Source organism: Dendrobium catenatum, unplaced genomic scaffold, assembly GCF_001605985.2.
Source record: "Dendrobium catenatum unplaced genomic scaffold, ASM160598v2 fragScaff_scaffold_1398, whole genome shotgun sequence".
NCBI classification, from domain to species: Eukaryota; Viridiplantae; Streptophyta; class Magnoliopsida; order Asparagales; family Orchidaceae; genus Dendrobium; species Dendrobium catenatum.
In genome coordinates, this window is record NW_021319860.1 from 785118 (window position 1) to 804843 (window position 19726).

The window sequence follows — 19726 nt, forward strand, 5'->3', positions numbered from 1 at the left end:
TAGGATACTAAACTTTATAAATCTCTAATGTCGTGAATATTCTAAGATGTATCAACAATAAACCAAAATCATTGTTTACTTAATGGCAAAATTAAAAAATTAAATAATATTTGTTAAAATTAAATAAATAATATCCGTATTGATATATCTGTAAATAACAACAATAAACTCTTATGGAATCCAATAAATGCTGCTAATTTTGTATTTATGTCTTCCAACATATTATTAGCATTGTTACTCAAAAGGGCCTCACTGCCCAATTTGTTACAATCACATCAATATTTATTGGGTCAATTCCCTTCATATGAATAACATGAAATATCAATACGGATATTATTGATAGCAAAATACTTGACGCAAGAGAAGGTGAGGCCAGGGACAGTCATTGGAGCGATCAAAAGTTAGCATAGTGTGGTTTAAGAGCGTCTCTTTCCCGATTTCTCATAGAAATACTGCACTTTGTCCCCGAGAATCTCGGAGAAATTATTAGGTACGGAGTGCGGACTGGAGAACCGTCCGCACACTAGTATAAAATCGCGCTCGGTACCACTCGGTACCACTGGGTACCGCTTGGTACCCTGTGTCTGTGCGGACGTGCTCACCCCGTCCGCACTCCGCACCTAATAATTTTTCAGAATCTCGAGGGAAACGTCGGGAATTGTAAATTCTCGCCCTAACCCCGGAGAGTGTGAGTTGGCTATAACATTTCTTGTTTTTATGAGTTTACAAGCGAAGAAGGCACAATTAAATATTTGGCGCTCGAAAGGACCACCGGTGACACCGGACTGTGAACTAGTCGCGGCAGCAACGAAGAACTTCCTCCTCACCAGAAGTTCCGATACTAGCAGGAACTACGGCTGGCGAATACCGCCCAGAATACCACCACCTGACGTCGTCAGGATACAGAACATCTCACAAAGAGAAAAGAAAGTTTGTTAACACCGAAAACCAAAAGCCCCTTCTTATTACGTGAAGCTTATTATTTATACACATGTATTCAGCCACATATTTGGCTAGACAAAGAAGCAAATGAACAAACAACTATGAGCTGAAGTTTTGGCATTACAATCTTCAAAGAAAACAGGGCATTCTACTGTCCATCGTCAGCTCCGGCGTCAACCGGTTTGCACGGATGAATCCCTCTCTTCTCTCTAGGATTTGGTGCTTCCCTCCATTGTCTTCTCAGCTGACGAAATCTGTCATCTTGGGGATTAACGAAAGCGCGCCTAGGCTGAGAATTTGACTCTTTCCCCTGATTTCTCATAGAAATACTGCACTTTGGCCCCGAGAATCTCGAGGGAAAGGTCGGGAGTTGTAAATTCTCGCCCTAACCCCGGAGAGTGTAAGTTGGCTATAAACCGGTGGTCCTTTCGAGCGCTAAACCTTTAATTTGGCCTTCTTCGTTTGTAAACTCATAAAAACAAGAAATGTTATTGTTGGTTGATGAAATTTGTCATCTCAGCTGACGAAATTTGTCATCATGGGGATTAACGAAAGCGCGCCTAGGCTGAGAATTTGACTCGGAATGATTAACGTTGGTTGCTGTTTTCTAGTCTGGAGTTAGCCTAATTTAGTTCAATTTGAATTTGATACCAATAGACCGAGAATCAAAGGATTAATTATTTTGTGCCCATGTTAAAGATTGTTTGGAGATTAATCAGAATACGTCATATCACCCATGTGATCAGTATTGTCGCTCGGTGCCGCATTCTAATTGGTCTCTAGACGACATTTTGCATCCGGTCTCCACACAGAATAATTTCTCAAATCAAAGAGAGAATTCTTATGCATCTAAATAATTTTTTTAAAAAATTTTGGATGATGGCTGCAATCATCAGTAATGTAGCTGGTTAACTTCTCACTTATTATAATCATTTTCTTGTAAAGATTTTGGTGTATCATATGAATATTGTGTCCTACTCTTTTATCTATTTTTTTATTAAATACTCGTATCAAATTAGGACGCTAAACTTTATAAATCTCTACCGTCGTGAATATTCTAAGATGTATCAACAATAAACCTAATCTTTGTTAACTTAATGGCAATATTAAAACATAAAATAATATTTGTTAAAATTAAATAAATAATATCCGTATTGATATATCTGTAAATAAAAGCAATAAGCTCTTATGGAATCCAATAAATGCTGCTAATTTTGGCATTGTTACTAAAGTCTGACGAATGCCATTTATGTTCCTGGTTCAAAAGAAAAGAGTCGCTTTCCTTCCTTCCCCATCTCTATTTGATACAGCTAGAGTTTTCACACAAGCGCCTTGACTCATGTAAGTTTATTATTAAAAAAATACTTTATTATTTATTTTAAAATTTTTGCTGAGGGAATGCTACCCTAATTTACTAACATGCCATTAAAAGTTGTGTTTGTATGTATTCATATTAAGGGAATTGACCCAATAAATATTGATGTGATTGTAACCAAAATGTGTATAATGCTTATACATAGCATTCCTTCAACGAAATTTTTAAAATAAATAATAAAGTATTTTTTTAATAATAAACTGACATGAGTCAAGGCGCTTGTGTGAAAACTCTAGCTGTATCAAATAGAGATGGGGAAGGAAGGAAAGCGACTCTTTTCTTTTGAACCAGGAACATAAACGGCATTCGTCAGACTTTAGTAACAATGCCAATAATATATTGGAAGGCATAAAAAAAATTATGGTGCACGTTCTACTTAAAACATTTCTCTATATAAATTAAGTTACAAAATATCTCTTACGATTGTAAAAGATGTAAAAGTAACGCTAACGGTGATAATGTTTATGGAACGATAACAATTGGCGATGGTACGTAGTAGTTGAGTGTTGGTAGTTAGGCATTGATGGATGAACTATTGTGATTGGATAATAGTGATTGGATGACGGTGAATGAGCTATGATAGTCGGACAACAATAGTCAAATGATGAAGTGGAAGATGATCGAACAACAAAGGTTGATCAATAAGGATCATGTGATGTAAATTACAAAAGTTGACCATCAGTGTCCATTGAGACTGGGCTTTAGAGTTATCACACCAAATTCAAATACCTTTCATGAGAAAATGAGATTCTATTCAATCTTTTTAAGAGGTATTTTGGCAAGTTTAACCAAAACTCTAAAACACTCCATTTATGGCTCAAATTGATTTCCTTTGTTCATAAAATATTCTTTTAATATTTTTTATGCTTTAATGACTATTCAGTAATTTCCAAAAAAAAAAAACTATTGAGTGATATTGGAACTATTAAAATTCTCTCATTAATGTGCTCGTTTAGACAATAAATACATAAGATTTGATCATGAAATTTTTAATTTCGAATAATATAATATCGCTTTTAATGTTATCACACTTGTTTTGTCGAAATATTTATTTTGATAATAAGTACTAAATATAATTTGAATATTGTATCTCATTCACCTTTGATTGAATGGCCTTTTTAATGAGATTTCCAAAAATGTGTTATATATAAAGAATGGGAAATGCCTTCTCATATGTAAAGAGAGTATGCAAATAATAGTAATAAGTAATGCAACCCTAATTTATGAACTGTTGACAAAAAGTTATGCGTTTGCATGTTATTCGTATAAAGGGAATGGGCCCAACGAACAGTGAATTATCAGTTAGAATTATTAATTTTCATTATCATTTTTTTAACTTTTGGGTGTCAGTTCAACTTTTTTTTTTTTTAGGACATTTAGGCCATTTAAGGCAAACTCACACACACAACGCATACACATGGACTCGAACCTTGGACCTCTTAGTTGGAAGCCTAAGCTCTCAACCAATAGGCCAAGGGGAGTTGTGTGTCAGTTCAACTTTTTATTATTGAAAAATTTATCGGACAATAAAGTTGAACAATACTTATTTTTATAAATATCAAGTCAAAAAAACTCTTGAACAATAAATACATAAATTAAAAAATATATCAATAAGGATATTATTTATTTAATTTTAACAAAAAATAAATAAATAATCTTATTTAAGTTAATAATGATTAGGTTCATGATAATTATTCATTATATTTTGTATAGTTCAAAATCAAATGGAACTATCAAAAATAAAATTGTATTCGATTAGTTCATTAGAAAAATAGGCTACTCATATTAAGTACCCCAAAATGTTATGAATGCAAAAGGGATGAATCAATTGTTGTTGACATCGCAAACATCTTGATGCTTGTAGTCACATCAACACAAGAAAATCTGTCATTACCGTTGGACTTTCCGACGGATAGAAATACGTTAGAAAATGCGGAAATCTAACCGGCGGAATATACGCCAGTAACTTAACGATGAAATTATATGAAGGGCATGGTTGACAATAAATTGACTAGTCATTGAGGATAGCTTGATGAGATCGACACAATCTTGTTTTATAATGATATGAGCACTTGGATTGGAGAAGATAGTGGAGGAGAAGTCAATACGAAAAGATAAGGAGAAGGATATGTTCATTTTACACTAAAGAATTTGTCTAATATTTATAGATAAAAAAATTATATAATAAAAGAAGGTGCATTGACACCTAAATTGAATGAAAATATATTGTGATAACTATTAAACGGAATATCATAAAACACAATAAAAGTAAATTATGATATTCTTCTAATGTTGTGGCTTTATGTGACCTTATAAAGCATTTGATCGGTTGGATATTTTGATTTATGAATTAACAAAATAAAATTTCTATTATAAAATACAAAAAAATTTGAGCCCAAACTATTTTTCAAATTAACTAATTGAATCAAATTATAGTTTTGTTAGTTCCATTTGCTTTTGAACAATCCAATATATAATTAATAATAAGAATGAACCTAATCATTATTAGCTTAAATAACATTATTAAAAAAATAATATAATATTTGTTAAAATTAAATAAAATAATGTATGTATTGATATTTTTGTCATTTATTTATTTATAGTCCAAGAATTTTATTAACTTGATATTTATAAAAATAACTATAGTTCAACTTTTATTTTGATCGGTTTTTCAATAATAAAAGGTTGAATTAGTGCCAGTAAAAAATAATTATAATTAATAATTGAAATGATTATTTAACAACCGAAACAAATCAATAAAAAAATGACTTGACTTAATATTTTAATTTTATCGAAAAAAAAATCAACTCATCAATACTAAATAAAAGGCATTTCCCATTCTTTATACATAACAAATTTAGAACTTGTATAATCATTCAAATATTGATTTCAGCGTTTATTATCAAAATGAATGTTTTGATAACACAGTGCAATAGCACCTAAAGTGAGATTATGGATTTGTTTGGGACGGTTTTTTTTCCACTTCTTAAAGCAGCTTTTTAGTACAAAATTAAAATTATTGTACTAAAAAGCTTCTTTAAGAAGCAGAAAGAAGGATGTACCAAACGAAGCCTACGTGCTCCAAATTAGTATGATGCTCCTTACAAGAATTAGAGTTGATCAGACTTGAACCTCATAAGAAATATTCGAACATTAAGCTTTAAATGGTGCATCATAAGTCCTATTATCATGAATGAACATATAATTCTAAAACCCACTATGATATTTAAGTTTACGGCTTCGTTTGGGAAGATTTTTTTATTGCTTCTGAAAACGGAGTTTTAGTACAAAAATTAAAAAATTTGTACTACAACTCCGTTTTAAAAAGCAATAAAAAAGTCGTCCCAAACGAAGCCTACGTGCACACTAGGCCTTAAGCGCTTTTTACAAAGCAATTTCACTACAAAATATATACTCTAAAGACTAACGCTTGTATGACACCTAACAAAATTGATGCTTGAGCCCGATCCTTATTTTGTGAAGATTTAATGATCCAGATTTAAGTTTCACATTAGCATAAGGCTCGATGATTAATTATAACTTCAAGTGATAAGAGATAACTTTCAATTAAGACTAATCATTGGATAGGTATTAAATGCTTAGTGTGTAGTGGTAATAAGTTTAGTATAGGATTTGAAAACTTATCTTAAATGTAAGATAAGGCAATACTCAGAGACCCCTTAGACAGCGCATGTGACACCTTCACGTTCAGCATTTGGTTCAAGCGATTCTAACTTGATTGGAAAAAAAATAATTTTTTGAAATTTTCAATTTTGAACCCATTTGTATATATTTGGAAGTGTTTTGGTGTATAAAAATGATTGTGTGATTTAGAATTAATGTCTAGGGTCTTGAACATAATTTGGCAAAATTTTAGAAAATTTACTATTTGAGATGGGTGTCTGAGCACGTCGGTGCTACTATAGTATCAGACGCTAGACGCTAAATAGTGACATTGCAGCTCTCTATGATGTGGAATTTGAGATTTTGAACTTTTGTCGCAGTGCTAGGTGATAGAGCTGCACCGTTAGGCTGCTAACAACACTATGTATATACCAATGAAATCTAGCAACAGCTGGAAGCGAATTGCATAGAGAAAATGAGAGTGATTGCACCCAAGGTAAAAGACTTTAAACAGATCTGCAGGATTGGTAAAAGATAAAAAGTTTTATTCATGATGAAGAACAATAGTTACACCATAGCTGTTGTCTCCTAACTGTGAAATCAGTCCCTCTACTCAAACATAGCCACATTTATTCATTTTTATCTATGGCTTTTGAATCAAAACTCTATAGGAACAATATAAACATTTACATGGTCTAACACATTAATCAAGCAAGACCCACCACTATACAAAAACAAAAGATCTGCACAACAATTTCAATCGCAAGGAAATTAGGTGGAATCAGAACCTTGTTGCAGCTATTCCAGGTAGAGTTTTTGGTCCCTAATATAGTCGATAACTTCGTCAGGAATCAGGTATTTCACTGAAAGCCCTCTGCTTATGCATTCCCTGCGGTGAAGAAGAGACCAGCAAAATTTCAACCAACCAACACATTGTGAACACTTTGCTGAACAAATCGCAAGCCAATATTAGATGAACAGCTCATGCAGGTGCTTGAGTTGGTGGGAGGTAAGAGAGCCTTATAAAGGGATTAAACCAGCTAAACAAATAAATGCTATGAGTTCCAGGTTCATTTTAAGTTTGAAGTTCATGATGAACAAAGTTGAACAAAGGCCAGCATAACATCAAAGGAAAAAATTACCTCACGTTTGTTGAACTAATTCGATTCGGTATGATCTCATCTACAGATATGACATTGATCTGTAAACAGAAATTAGTAAAGAATGAGCTAAAAAATATTCAACATGCTTTCTACAACAACAACAACATCAAGCCTTTATCCCACTACGTGGGGTCGGCTACATGAATCCTTTTCCTCCATTGTGTTCTATTAAAAGTCAAATTCTCGTTTAAATCTAATAAAGAAAGGTCATTCCTAATATTTTCTAACCAAGTCTTTTTAGATCTGCCTCTACCTTTTTTAACATAAGTCAAATCTAATACCTCTACCCTCCTAACTGGGTCATCGGAAGGCCGCCATTTTATGTGAACCAACCATCTAAGGCGACTCTCTCTAATCTTATCTTCTACTAGAGCTACTTCAATCTTTTCACGTATATGCTCATTTCATATCCTATCTCTAATGTACTCTTATTAATGACTTGATCGCCCAAAGTCATAAACCCCTCACTAGGTCTATTACTACTAAAATTATACACTAATTAAGAAAAAAAATTTACTTTTCGCACCTTATTTTCTTGCAATATTTCATCATTGGAAATTATCTGTTCAATATTCGTCCCTTCTCTGCGTATACAGATGACACCAAAGTCCCTACATATGGATTTGACCTGGAAAACAATACAGCAAATGACACTTAGAGACCATATTTCCATTATTTCAAAACAAATTCTATCAGTAAAATAAAGCAATTAAACTTAAATAACAGCCCATTCTAGTTTCATAACAATATACTCTCCCGTTCAAATAATAAATAAAATATAAAGTGTCAACTTAAGAATGGAGTGAAGATTTGTCCGAATAGAGGAGGGTCATGTCATGCCTTCAGAGTTGATGAGCCGTTTGTTTCAGAGGGATTGACATTCTCCTTGTTGGCACATATGAACCTTTTTTTTTTCTTCTTCAGGTACTGACATGTCCCAGTCTTTCACATTTTTCTAACGGCTTACTCTTCCACACAGGCCATAGGCCAGGCAAAATAGATATTTCCGTTGGAAGAATCATTCATATGATTCATGCCTCCTCTCGGTCCCATCTCGGGAAAGGATTTTAGGCAGTTTACCTTTAGCAGCAGCCCTAACAAAGTCTACCGAGCCAAACAGGATCCAGTTTTGAAATTTTTACAAGAGTTGGGTGGTTTGTTAAAGAATATGACACTTGGGCTAACTTTTGAACATGGGGATGCCTAGAAGCTTGACCTCTTTCTTGAAAAGAGAAAGAAAGACAAGAAGGGAAAAGATATTACAAGAGTCGAAAACAGTGTGCTCAATGGACAAGCTGAGCACGTCTCTATCAATAATGGGATTGCCAAAGGATATAACAATGGGATCGTCCACCAATAGGACAAATAGGAGTTCACTTTGAGAATACAAATCAAGTGGTGATTATGATCATCGGCCGGCATTCTAAATAATCTCATTCATGTCAATCTAGTGTAGAAATTGGGTTTAGACACCATACAACATCCAAGCCCCTATCCTTTGGATTGGATTTAGAAGAGGATAGAGATGAAGATTGATTGCTAGCACTAGGGGTTTAAACAAATCGAGTCAAGTATCTATTTAATCAAGCTAAGCTTGTTTAGTTTTTACTGACCTCAAGCTTGACTCGTTAAAAAATTTATAGGCTCGAGCTCGTTTGAAAAGCTCAAGCTTGATTAAATATAGAATTAAATTAAAAACATTAAAATATATTATATAATGCTAATTTTAATTAATTATTAAATATATTTTAATTTAATTGAGTGCTCAATAAACTTTCAAGCCGAGCCAGGTTGAACTCGAGCTCGAGCTCGTTTAACATACGAGCTCAAGTATAGGCTCGAGCTCAAACTTGTGACTCGATAAGCTCGACTCGCGAGCTCCTTAACAAGCCGGCTCGGCTCACACCCATAGCTAGCATTGACTCAAGCTTATAGTTACAAATGACAACATCTACAAGATGTTGTGAGAAGTAATTCCCCTGGACATCTCATAGATCAACATTAACAACCCATAATATAATGATATATATGCAGTGCTACATTAATAACCATACCAAAGCCAATTCCCTAGAGTTGGAATCAGGATTACCACTTGGTGTTGGTGAATGTAAACTAAATTGAGGGATGAGAATTACATTCTAATAATTTGGCTTAGCCATTTAGAAACACTTAGGTTTAAACTGTGATCGTAATATTATAGCGACTTCACAAGCAGGCCAACAACTTGATTAGGGAGCATGTGTTACATCTTTGATGCGGTTAAAATTTTGAATATGATCATAATTTTGTCATCCTTAGCAAATTAGAGCGGAGAATGGAAGCATGGATACTCTAAGCACAAAATGATAGATTATTGGTCGAGTTTTTTTTATTTTTATCTATTTTTTGTTTTCTTTTACATTTATTTGTCGGGGCTAAATTTAGATAGGCTTCCTTGCGGTATGATTTTGCTTTGATCATATCCATCATTGTGAAAAGAGTTTAGGTGTACTTATCATAGAATTTGAGAAGGGATTTTTTTTTACAAAGACCCTTTCCTCATCATAACATTCTAATAATTGAATCCATCAGCAGAGAAATAACTCAAAGTAATTGTATTTATGACCACGAGTTTGGTTTATGGGATAAACCCCTTCAATTATAATCTCCTGATAATCAAACCTAAAATGGGTGAAAATTTATGATGCCAACTTAGTCATCTCTATCACTTGCACGGTGAGGATTGAGAGCTTAGAATTATGTTGAGTTGTGGACTATGTCGACTATATCATGAATTTATGTATATATGGCATTAGAATTTAATTTCCAGCGGGCTTACACCTTGAAGATTTGGGAAAGGCTCAATGATTGAGACTGACAACCCAACCTCATATGTTACATTGATGGTTGGGGCTAACATGCAAAATATTTGGGAAATACCCAATGGTTGGGACTTAAGATGTTGCTTTATAGGCAAAGCAGCTCACAGAATTGTCGATTTAGCTTTTAAATGATGAAAATCAAGCTAGGGGTATGTCAACTCTACTTGCTTGCTTATAGAGGATTGAGTCTGACTAAATGTACATGTTTAGTTGAATTCAATTCTCTACCATAGGGGTTTAATGTGGATTATATTGGGGTTGGGGCTTTAATCCCGATGATTTGGGGATGACCTAATAGTTGGGACTTAAGATCCTACCCTATAGATATGGTTGTCAAAGGTTTTTATTTTTGTGAATTTTCTTATATATGCACCACCATAAATGCTATGAAGGCCCTATATACAGAGTTAAAAGTGAACTAGAACACTCAATGAGCAACTTGAATTTGTCTTGCTAATGATTATTCGAGTTTGTTTATGTTAGTGATTAAATAAGTTTGAATGATTCTTAAAAATTCAAAGGTTAAATCAAGCTTGAACATAGTCAAACTCATTTAAATTTTTTTACGAACATAATTAACAAGTAACCGGTTAAATACTCGATATTAAGCTCAATGATAGCTCATAAAATATTAAATTAAAATATGGCAAAATAACACTTATTTACTATTATTATATTATACATATATTATACTCTAGGTTGCTTTCTCAAGTTCCATCTCTTATTTTCACAATTCTGCCTCCGATTGGACATTAAGTAGTGCATAGACGATCAAACCAAAGAAAATTGTAAATATTATTATCATTAGGAAAGTAGTCGTGGCGCCTGGAATATCTTACTTGAAAAGTCAGCTCCATATTAGTACCTTTTTTGTTATAATTTTCTAATTTTTTTACAAGGCATTCCTATTTTTCGAGTGAGAAAACAAGAATGTCATGTAGTAAAATGAGAGCAAATGGTCTAAGAATGCTCATAAGATTTTTAAAAAAATTCACATTTTTTTATATCTTTTAATATTTCTTAAAGATTTATTTTCCTATTTCTTTTATCCTTTTCTTCAAATAGTTAAAAAAATAATATAAAATCTTAGGAGCATTTCTTATCCTCTGACTCCTTTCAAGCATAAGTGTATGGAGTGTTGCGAAGAGTTTAAGCACAAGAGTAATCTTACAAACTCATTAATGATTTGCACGCTTCAAAGTGATGCAATTTGAGTCAAATTACACACAAAAAGTGCTTTGGGAAGTCTTTGATTTCAATTCTTAATGTTATCATTAACACCCAGGTGTACTCTAAAATGCACGCATTATTTTATATTTGCATAATTTTTTTAAATGTAGGACATGCTTTTTGTGACTCAACGAACATGTTCACTTTTTTACCCTCCAGGATCAAATCATTGATTTGTCTTTTGTAGCTGATAAGCTATTATTAGAATGCACACAAGGCTTTGTGATCATGAAAATTTAATTGCATTTTGGTCATGTGCATGCTTTTCAATTTGGTGTTCATTTTTTACTCATTTGAACATATAACATACAACATAATGTTTAATTCTTTTAAAAACCTTAACACTCTTATTTGTAGAGCATACAAAACATAAAGACCATGCATTCTCTTAAAGAACTTACAAACATAACATACAACATGTAACATATAGAACATACATAACATATAACGTACAACATACAAAATATAAAACTTAAAACATACAACATACATTCATTATTCATACATACATACCAATTAATTCTTTTTTACCCAAGGCATTTGTTATATTCTCAAAGCATCTTTTAATTATTTTGTACATTCCCAAGGCATTTGTTGTATTACCAAATAATCTTTTAAAGACCTTACACTCTTATTTTCAAAGCTAAAAAGATAAAAAAAGGTTTTGCTTATAAAAGGAGAGTAGATAAGCATAAATAAGATGCACCTTCCTCATGCCTCATGATGTCTAAAAAAACAAAGCAAAACCTGAACAAGTCTCCTCCTTACATCTCTAGATTTCCAAATAACGGAAAGAACATATACATAATCTCCATTCCAAATCTAATAAAACTTTCTCATTGTCATCCTCGCCAATCAATGGATTGTTCTCAATAGATTTTCTTTTAAGTTATCAACTAAACAAAACAAATATTCCACGCAATATGCCTTAAAAAGGCCAATAAGCCATTTACTCACATAATTGCTAATTATTATTGAATTGACATTCATAAAGTATCTCACTCAATTTATTCATACTATTCACAAACTTGTGAGCAAAAAATTATTTTTCTAATGCTATTTTTTAGTAGATATGAAATTTTTGAATCCTTCATGGCTTCTATTAACACGTTTCCACCATGCCAAGAAAATCATATGTGAGCAATGTATAGGACACCGTGACTTAAATTAGGCCTTCTACTAGGCATGCATAGACATAGAATCACAAAATAAAATAAATAAGTTCTAATTGAGTCAACAAATAAGGCATACAAGGCACTGTGATTGCTCAATATACCTCATGTGACAATAGTAGAGATTCATAAGGCAAAAAGGGTTTGGAAAGAGAGTGAGCTAGCATATACACAAAGAGAGTGAGCTAGCATATACTCAATATAACTGGCTCAAACCATTTCAGCATTTAAGATGCATCAAAATGGTTTATTTGGCAACATGGGTGCAAATGAACATTTATTCAGATGTTAAAAGCCAGTTACACATTAAATTATGTCCGTCTACCTTTATTGTTGTATAGCATGTTTATCAAACATAGACGTCAACAATTGTCTTTTCTTAAACTCACTGGGTGATCTAGGATCATGAAGAAATAAATAAAAAAAACAATCCAAAAGAAGCCGATAAGTTTTTAGGGGCTCTGATCAATGTTATATTGATAACAATACTATATAAATAAAGTTGGAGGCGTTTGATTTAATGATATCTAGATTGCGATAGAGTGAATGACTTTAGTGGCCAAGATTGAGATACTCTATGACTCTATGTAACATCCAAATTGAATTCTAACTCAATTCCATAACCATGAAGGCTAAAAATATGGAGAGGATAAGCAATAAAATGAGGCCAGGATCATCACCGACCATGATGAATCACACTTCATTTTTTAATCAAGATGACCAACTATTAGCACCACACTCCACTACCTAAAGAATATTCTTTGTCACAAACGAACCATGTGCTGCTATCACCACTCATCTCTCATCTCTACCCTACACGTGTATTCACTCACTCTATATATGCACTATACACTGTAGCAAGCAAAAGGAATGAAATCCTCATTGTTGAATTACTCCTGCATACTTGCCTTCGTCTTCGTGCTCTTGTTTTGCAGGTGAAGATATGTTGTGAAGCTTTTCTACATGGTATCAGAGCAGGTCTGAGGAAGAATACACCTCAGTCGCTCCCACGATGTCTCAGTCGTCATCGTCGCAGACCACAGACCAGACAACATCCAACCCAGCTTAAATACCGTCCATACCTTCATTGCTCAAGCTCATCCTGTCGCACATCAAAACCAGTGTACCCACTTCCCTCACCAGTGACAACTATCCAATATGGAAGTCACAGATCCTGAAGCTATTGAGAGCTAATGGCTTCGACAGCCCTATCGACATCGCCAAAGCACCTCCGCCTCGTCTTCTTCAACAAACTGATGGTAGCAAACTTCCTAACAAAGCCTATCTCCAATGGCATCAAATAGACCAAAACCTACCTACAGCTCTCTGTTCTATGATTTCCCCTTCAGTCATATCATATGTGCTTCATCTGGATGGATGCTCAGAAATCTAGCATACCTTGGAGCAGAGACTTCAAGCTTCCAACTGCTCTAGAGTCATTCAGTTGAAAAACGAGTAACACAACATCACCAAGAAGAATCTCTCCATGGCAGAATATTTGACCTCTATCAAATCCCTAGTCGGCAACATTGCAGCAGCTGGCTCCAACATTGAGCCTGAAGATATTGTGTTGTACATACTCAACGGTCTGCCCCCTTCCTATCAGGCATTTAAGACCACAATTTGCACCAAGCGAGGCCCCTTCAATCTCGACGAGCTATACTCCTATCTACTAACAGAGGAAATCACCCTGGCAGTTGAATTCTCATGACAACATCCTACACCTGATCCCAATACAGCACTCTATGCATCTCGTGGTCGTGGACGTCGCGGTAGAGGTCGCTCCCCAAACTATCAGTACACAAGCAGTCGCTCTACATCCTCTTCTCCCACCGTTTGTCAAATTTGCAACAAAAGATGTCACAATGCCCTGCAATGCTGGCATCGGTTGAACGCGAACTACGTTCCAGGTCCGTCACCGACCCCCACCAAGGCACTAGTTGCAGACTCGACGCCGCCCGCTCAGGACTGGTACATCGACTTGGGAGCGTCTTCCCATTTAACTCACTCCGTGGACAACCTCCAACAGCCGACATCCTACCAAGGTATGGACAGCATAATTGTTGGCAATGGACAAAACCTTCCTATAGCACACTCGGGTCCTGGTATTCTACCCACACCTAGCCGTAAGCTCTCCCTCTCTCAAATCTATCACATTCCGAATTTAACTCACAACCTCCTATCTGTTTCTAATCTCACTAATGACAACAATGTTTCCATTTCCTTCTCTACGTCCGGCTTCACCATAAAGGACCTGAAGACTCATGTTATCCTCCTCCAGGCCCTTGTCACAATGGTTTGTACACCATTAGACTTCCTACCGCGGATCTGCCACCATCAACGCTCTCAGTCACTCGTTTATCATCTCTCATATGGCATAATCGTCTCGGCCATCCACACAGTCAAGTTCTCAATGTCATCTCCACCCAAAACAACGATCTTCATATACCTGTGTCTAGCCCCGTCTGCTCGGTCTGTAAGGCTTCTAAAAGCCACAAGTTAGCATTTCAGCAATCTAACCAATCCACTAATGTTCCCTTAGCTATTCTTCATCTCGATGTATGGGGGCCTTCCCTAACTATTTCACATCAAGGATATTACTACTATCTTATTATAGTGGATGAATATTCCCGTTTTACTTGGCTTTTTTTGCTGCGTGCTAAATCTGAAACCACCAAAATCATCATCAACTTTAAGACATTCATTGAAAATCAGTTATCACATAAAATTAAATGTATACAAACAGATGGTGGTACATAATTCCTAAATTCCGAGCTGTCCTTATTTCTACAGCAACATGGCATACGCCAACAAATTTCATGTCCCTATACTCCCGAACAGAATGGGATTTTTGAATGCAAAAACAGGCACATCCTGGACACCAACAGAACCCTCTTACATACAACCAAACTTTCCTATCAGTTTTGGCCCGATGCTGCTCTCACGGCAGTGCATCTCATCAACCGTATGCCCACGCCAATACTACACCACAAATCCCCTCTCCTGTTCCTCCACAACCAAAGGCCCGATTACTCTCATCTAAAAACCTTTGGCTGTGCATGTTACCCGTGGCTACCTCCATCCAAACGTCACAAGCTTGCTCCAAGAGCTCCTCAATGCATCTTTCTTGGTTATTATGATACATACAAAGGCTACAAATGCCTCAACCTGTCCACAAACAAAATAATCATATCCCGCCATGTCACATTTAATGAAGATACATTTCCCAGCTCCTCACCCACCTATGTTCCACCTGACCTCACATCCAACCAGCCACCCCACTCAAATCCTTCTCTTATTATTCCAATTTCAACTCTATCTCCATCCACCACATAACCTAGTGCAGATCCGCAACCTCAGCCACCCTCTAACTCTCCACTTCATCACTCCCCTACTCCACATACCAATCTCCTCTCACCTTCATCCACATAAATTCCTGCTACTCGCCATCCTATGCTCACCCGTCTCCAAACGGGGCATCTAAAACCAAAGCAGATCTTCAATCTGCTTCATAAAACCCACCCCAAACAACCCTCAACTCCTCCTGGTCCCACCACTTTTATTGAAGCCAACAAATTATCTCATTGGCGTGAGGCAATGGCCATGGAATTTCTGGCATTACAGCAGCAAGGGACATGGAAATTAGTCCCCCATCCTCCAAAAACCAACATTCTCGGCTGTCGTTGGACTTACCGTACCAAACGTCACTCCAATGGCACCATTGTCAAACACAAGGCTCGATTAGTTGCTCAGGGACATCGTCAAGAACACGGGCTTGATTATTATAACACGTTTAGTCCAGTTGCCAAAATGCCCACCATTAGAGTCCTCACCGTTGCTCTTCATCCAAATGGCAAGTACATCAAATGGATGTAGCCAGCGCTTTTCTACATGGAGATCTCCAAGAAACTATCTGTCTCCTGCAAAAAGCAATTTATGGCTTAAAACAAGCCCCAAGACAATGGTTCAACACCTTCTCCAGCTACCTTCTCTCCCTCGGCTTCTGTCACAGTAAATCCGATCACTCCCTTCTTACATTCATCCAAGACAAAATCCAAATCTACCTCCTTATCTATGTAGAAGATATTCTACTCCCCGGCAACAATCCTACAGCTATCTCTACCTTTATCACTCAAATCAGCCACAAGTTTACAATGAAATACCTTGGCCTGGCTCATACCTTCCTAGGTATCACTATCCAAACACACTCTACCTACTACTTTCTCTCCCAAGCTCTCTATGCACAATCCATATTGCAACAGGCGGGTCTCTCTTCCTGTAAGCCCCTCTCGAATCCAAATTCTACCAAACCAATCACCACATATTTCTCTAATCCAATTCTTCACAATCCACTTATCTACAAACAGTTCGCAGGCTTGCTTCAATATCTAACAATTACCAGACCGAATATTGCTTACTCGGTTAATGTCCTATGCCAACATATGCATGATCCACAAGACCAACACTTCCATCAACTAAAAAGGCTGTTAAGGTACCTTCAAGGGACGACTCACTTCGGCATTCCCATTATTCCTGGAAACCTTTAGCTCCTATCCATGGCAGATGCAGATTGGGCAAGTGACACGGCCACTCGGAAGTCCACCTCCGGTTATTGCTCGTTTCTAGGATCCACTCTCATCTCGTGGAGTGTTAAGAAACAGCACACCGTAGCTCGCTCCTCTACAGAAGCTAAGTACCGAGCAATTGCTGCAGCAACAACCGACATAGTTTGGCTAAGAAGACTTCTGCAGGACTTCAACATCTACTCAGCCAAACCAACCACTCTATACTGTGACAATATGTCCGCCATAGCACTGGCAAACAACCCAGTGTTTCACGCTCGTACCAAACACATAGAGATTGATCACCATTTCATACGTGATCACATTCATGCGAAGCACATCATACTGACTCCAATCAGTACACTGGATCAAACGGCCGACATTCTCACCAAACCACTTTCCACAAAGCGTTTCCAGCATCTTCATTCCAAATTGTCCGTTCAACTGGATCCGTCAATTTGCGGGGAAGTATTAGCACCACACTCCACTACCTAAGGAATATTCTCTATCACAAACGAACCATGTGGTGCTATCACCACTCATCTCTACCCTACACGTGTATTCACTCACTCTATATATGCACTATACACTGTAGCAAGCAAAAGGAATGAAATCCTCATTGTTGAATTACTCCTGCATATTTGCCTTCGTCTCCGTGCTCTTGTTTTGCAGGTGAAGATATGCTGTGAAGCTTTTCTACACCAACTATATTGCATGTGACAAATAACATTAATAGCTCTGAACAATGTTATTTGGATAACATCAAATCAGATGATCCTTCAATCAATTTAAGCATGTAAAAATTATATTGCTAAAAATTCACGATCAAATTCACTAGCAGCATGCATTCAAAAAAATTGATTCATACAGGAAACGTACAAATAAAATTTTGAACATAAGGTTTAAAATCTAATAGCTAAACTCACTTATCGTTACTGCTAAACAATGATAAGTAAAAGTTCCCAATATTATTTCTTGAGACATAAATAAAAACTAAAAAGTGTATCAAGAAAAAACCTGATCGCGTATCCAAGCCCCAGGAATACTGAAAGACTCTAGCAAATCAGAACCGCATAGAAGCATGACTTTAAGTGAATCTACATCACAGACAGCAAAATAGTGAAAGTGAGAATTTTTCAATTTAAATAAAGGTAAAAGTTTGCTCTGCTTTGATTGTATATCTACCTCTTTTAATCGACCCATCTTTACACAAACCATCATGAATTCTGGATAGAACAGTTAATGTCCTTTGATAGCTGCTTTGGTTTGCCTGCAAGAACTCAAGATAATCAATGATTTGCGACAACAACAACAACAAAAAAAAGAATGGTATGCATTTAAAAGAGTTATTTAGATAAGCTTAGCTATAAAAGTCGTTAGTTTTGATTCAGCTATCATAGGCCTACCATAGATATCTTTCTACCTGCAAGTTCCATTTGGAGAAAGATTACAAAGAAGGCCATTTCAACCAAACTAGCAACGTAAAAAAGGTCCCTAACGTCTTTAAAAGTTTGCTCTGCTTTGATTGTATATCTACCTCTTTTAATCGACCCATCTTTACACAAACCATCATGAATTCTGGATAGAACAGTTAATGTCCTTTGATAGCTGCTTTGGTTTGCCTGCAAGAACTCAAGATAATCAATGATTTGCAACAACAAAAAAAAAAAAAAATGGTATGCATTTAAAAGAGTTATTTAGATAAGCTTAGCTATAAAAGTCGTTAGTTTTGTTTCAGCTATCATAGGCCTACCATAGATATCTTTCTACCTGCAAGTTCCATTTGGAGAAAGATTACAAAGGCGGCCATTTCAACCAAAACTAGCAACGTAAAAAAGGTCCCTAACGTCTTTTTTCCCATGAAAAAAAAAACTCCAACAACATAATGAAGAGAGATTTTTGAATATGAGAACAAAAAATTTCCATTACGAAAGTTAACAAGTTGAAACCACATGGCTACCCAACGCACACAGAGAAGTTTAAAGACTACATTCTTATTTGGACTGCATACTAACTGTCACAAAAATGTTTTTATTACCAGCTTATTAGCATTACTGATGAGGACATCGAAGATCAACGGCTACGATCGTGTCTATTTATTTTGATATATTTTATGTATTTGATTTATTAGTGTTCTTTTTCCTTTTCTACCCTCACTTGAGGGCTTTGTCTTACGTTTGCCCTAGAGGCAATTGTGTCTTTTTATTTTCCTTCATGTATTTGGTTATTTAAGCCTTCTCCCTCCTCTTGGAGAGGGAATGATGATTAATATGAAATTTTTCAGTTTGTGCTTATGGATGGATCTCTTTGTGAGTTCTAAGTTTCTCTCTTTGGATGATCTCTTAGTGAGTTCGTGAGAGGAGAGGCCCAAGTAGGGCAAAAGCAATACTCGTCAATCTTGGTGGATTCCAAGGTTCGCGATTCTCTTATCTTTCTTTTTTTTTTCTTGCTTTGAATCCCCTCCCCAATCTTCCCACCCGCCGGCCTCCTACTCCCCTTCCCCTTCCCCTCCTCACAAAACCGAGCCCACCTTCACTGGTCCACCACCCCCTTAGCCGCCCAAACCGCCGGCCACAAGTCCGGCCGCCGGCCAACCCTCCCCTCTCCTCCTCCACTTGTTCCACCCGCCGGCCCACCCACCATAATCCTTCAAATTCGAATTTTGAAATTCAAATTCTATCATAAATACTTTCCTAAATTATCTCTATGTGATTTAGGAGGGAATCCTTGTTGGCAATCAATTTATTTTGAATTTCAAAACTCCTTCATATGTGAGTTAAGTTCCATTAGGAAGTTT

At 36.0% G+C, this 19726-nt stretch overlaps 1 protein-coding gene across 3 annotated transcripts; it reads right to left on the reverse strand.

The window, feature by feature from the left end:
* Positions 1-6465: 6465 nt before the first annotated feature.
* Positions 6466-18695, reverse strand: LOC110097347 (nicotinamide/nicotinic acid mononucleotide adenylyltransferase). 3 transcript variants are annotated; one of them, XM_020823661.1, is made up of 6 exons: positions 18683-18695; positions 18467-18551; positions 17947-18026; positions 7631-7732; positions 7084-7142; positions 6466-6830 (listed from the first exon to the last, which is right to left on the reverse strand). In XM_020823661.1, exons 1-6 carry the CDS (start codon positions 18683-18685, stop codon positions 6740-6742), a joined length of 420 nt encoding a protein of 139 aa, XP_020679320.1. In that variant the 5' UTR covers positions 18686-18695; the 3' UTR covers positions 6466-6739. The 3 variants fall into 3 exon arrangements, with proteins under 3 accessions (XP_020679320.1, XP_020679319.2, XP_028555667.1); XM_020823660.2 differs by lacking the exons at positions 18467-18551; positions 18683-18695 and adding exons at positions 18115-18199; positions 18336-18416; XM_028699834.1 differs by lacking the exons at positions 18467-18551; positions 18683-18695 and adding exons at positions 18115-18199; positions 18295-18376.
* Between the last annotated feature and the right edge of the window lie 1031 nt (positions 18696-19726).

What these genes read in the sequence shown, in the direction of transcription:
- LOC110097347 (XM_020823660.2), bottom strand. Translation starts at nt 18,392, where the DNA reads ATGGCCTTCTTTGTAATCTTTCTCCAAATGGAACTTGCAGGTAGAAAG. An exon ending in AGATGGGTCGATTAAAAGAG is followed by an intron (nt 18,027 to 18,114) that starts GTAGATATACAA and finishes TCTGTGATGTAG; the next exon opens with ATTCACTTAAAGTCATGCTT. An exon ending in GGGCTTGGATACGCGATCAG is followed by an intron (nt 7,733 to 17,946) that starts GTTTTTTCTTGA and finishes ATTGTTTTCCAG; the next exon opens with GTCAAATCCATATGTAGGGA.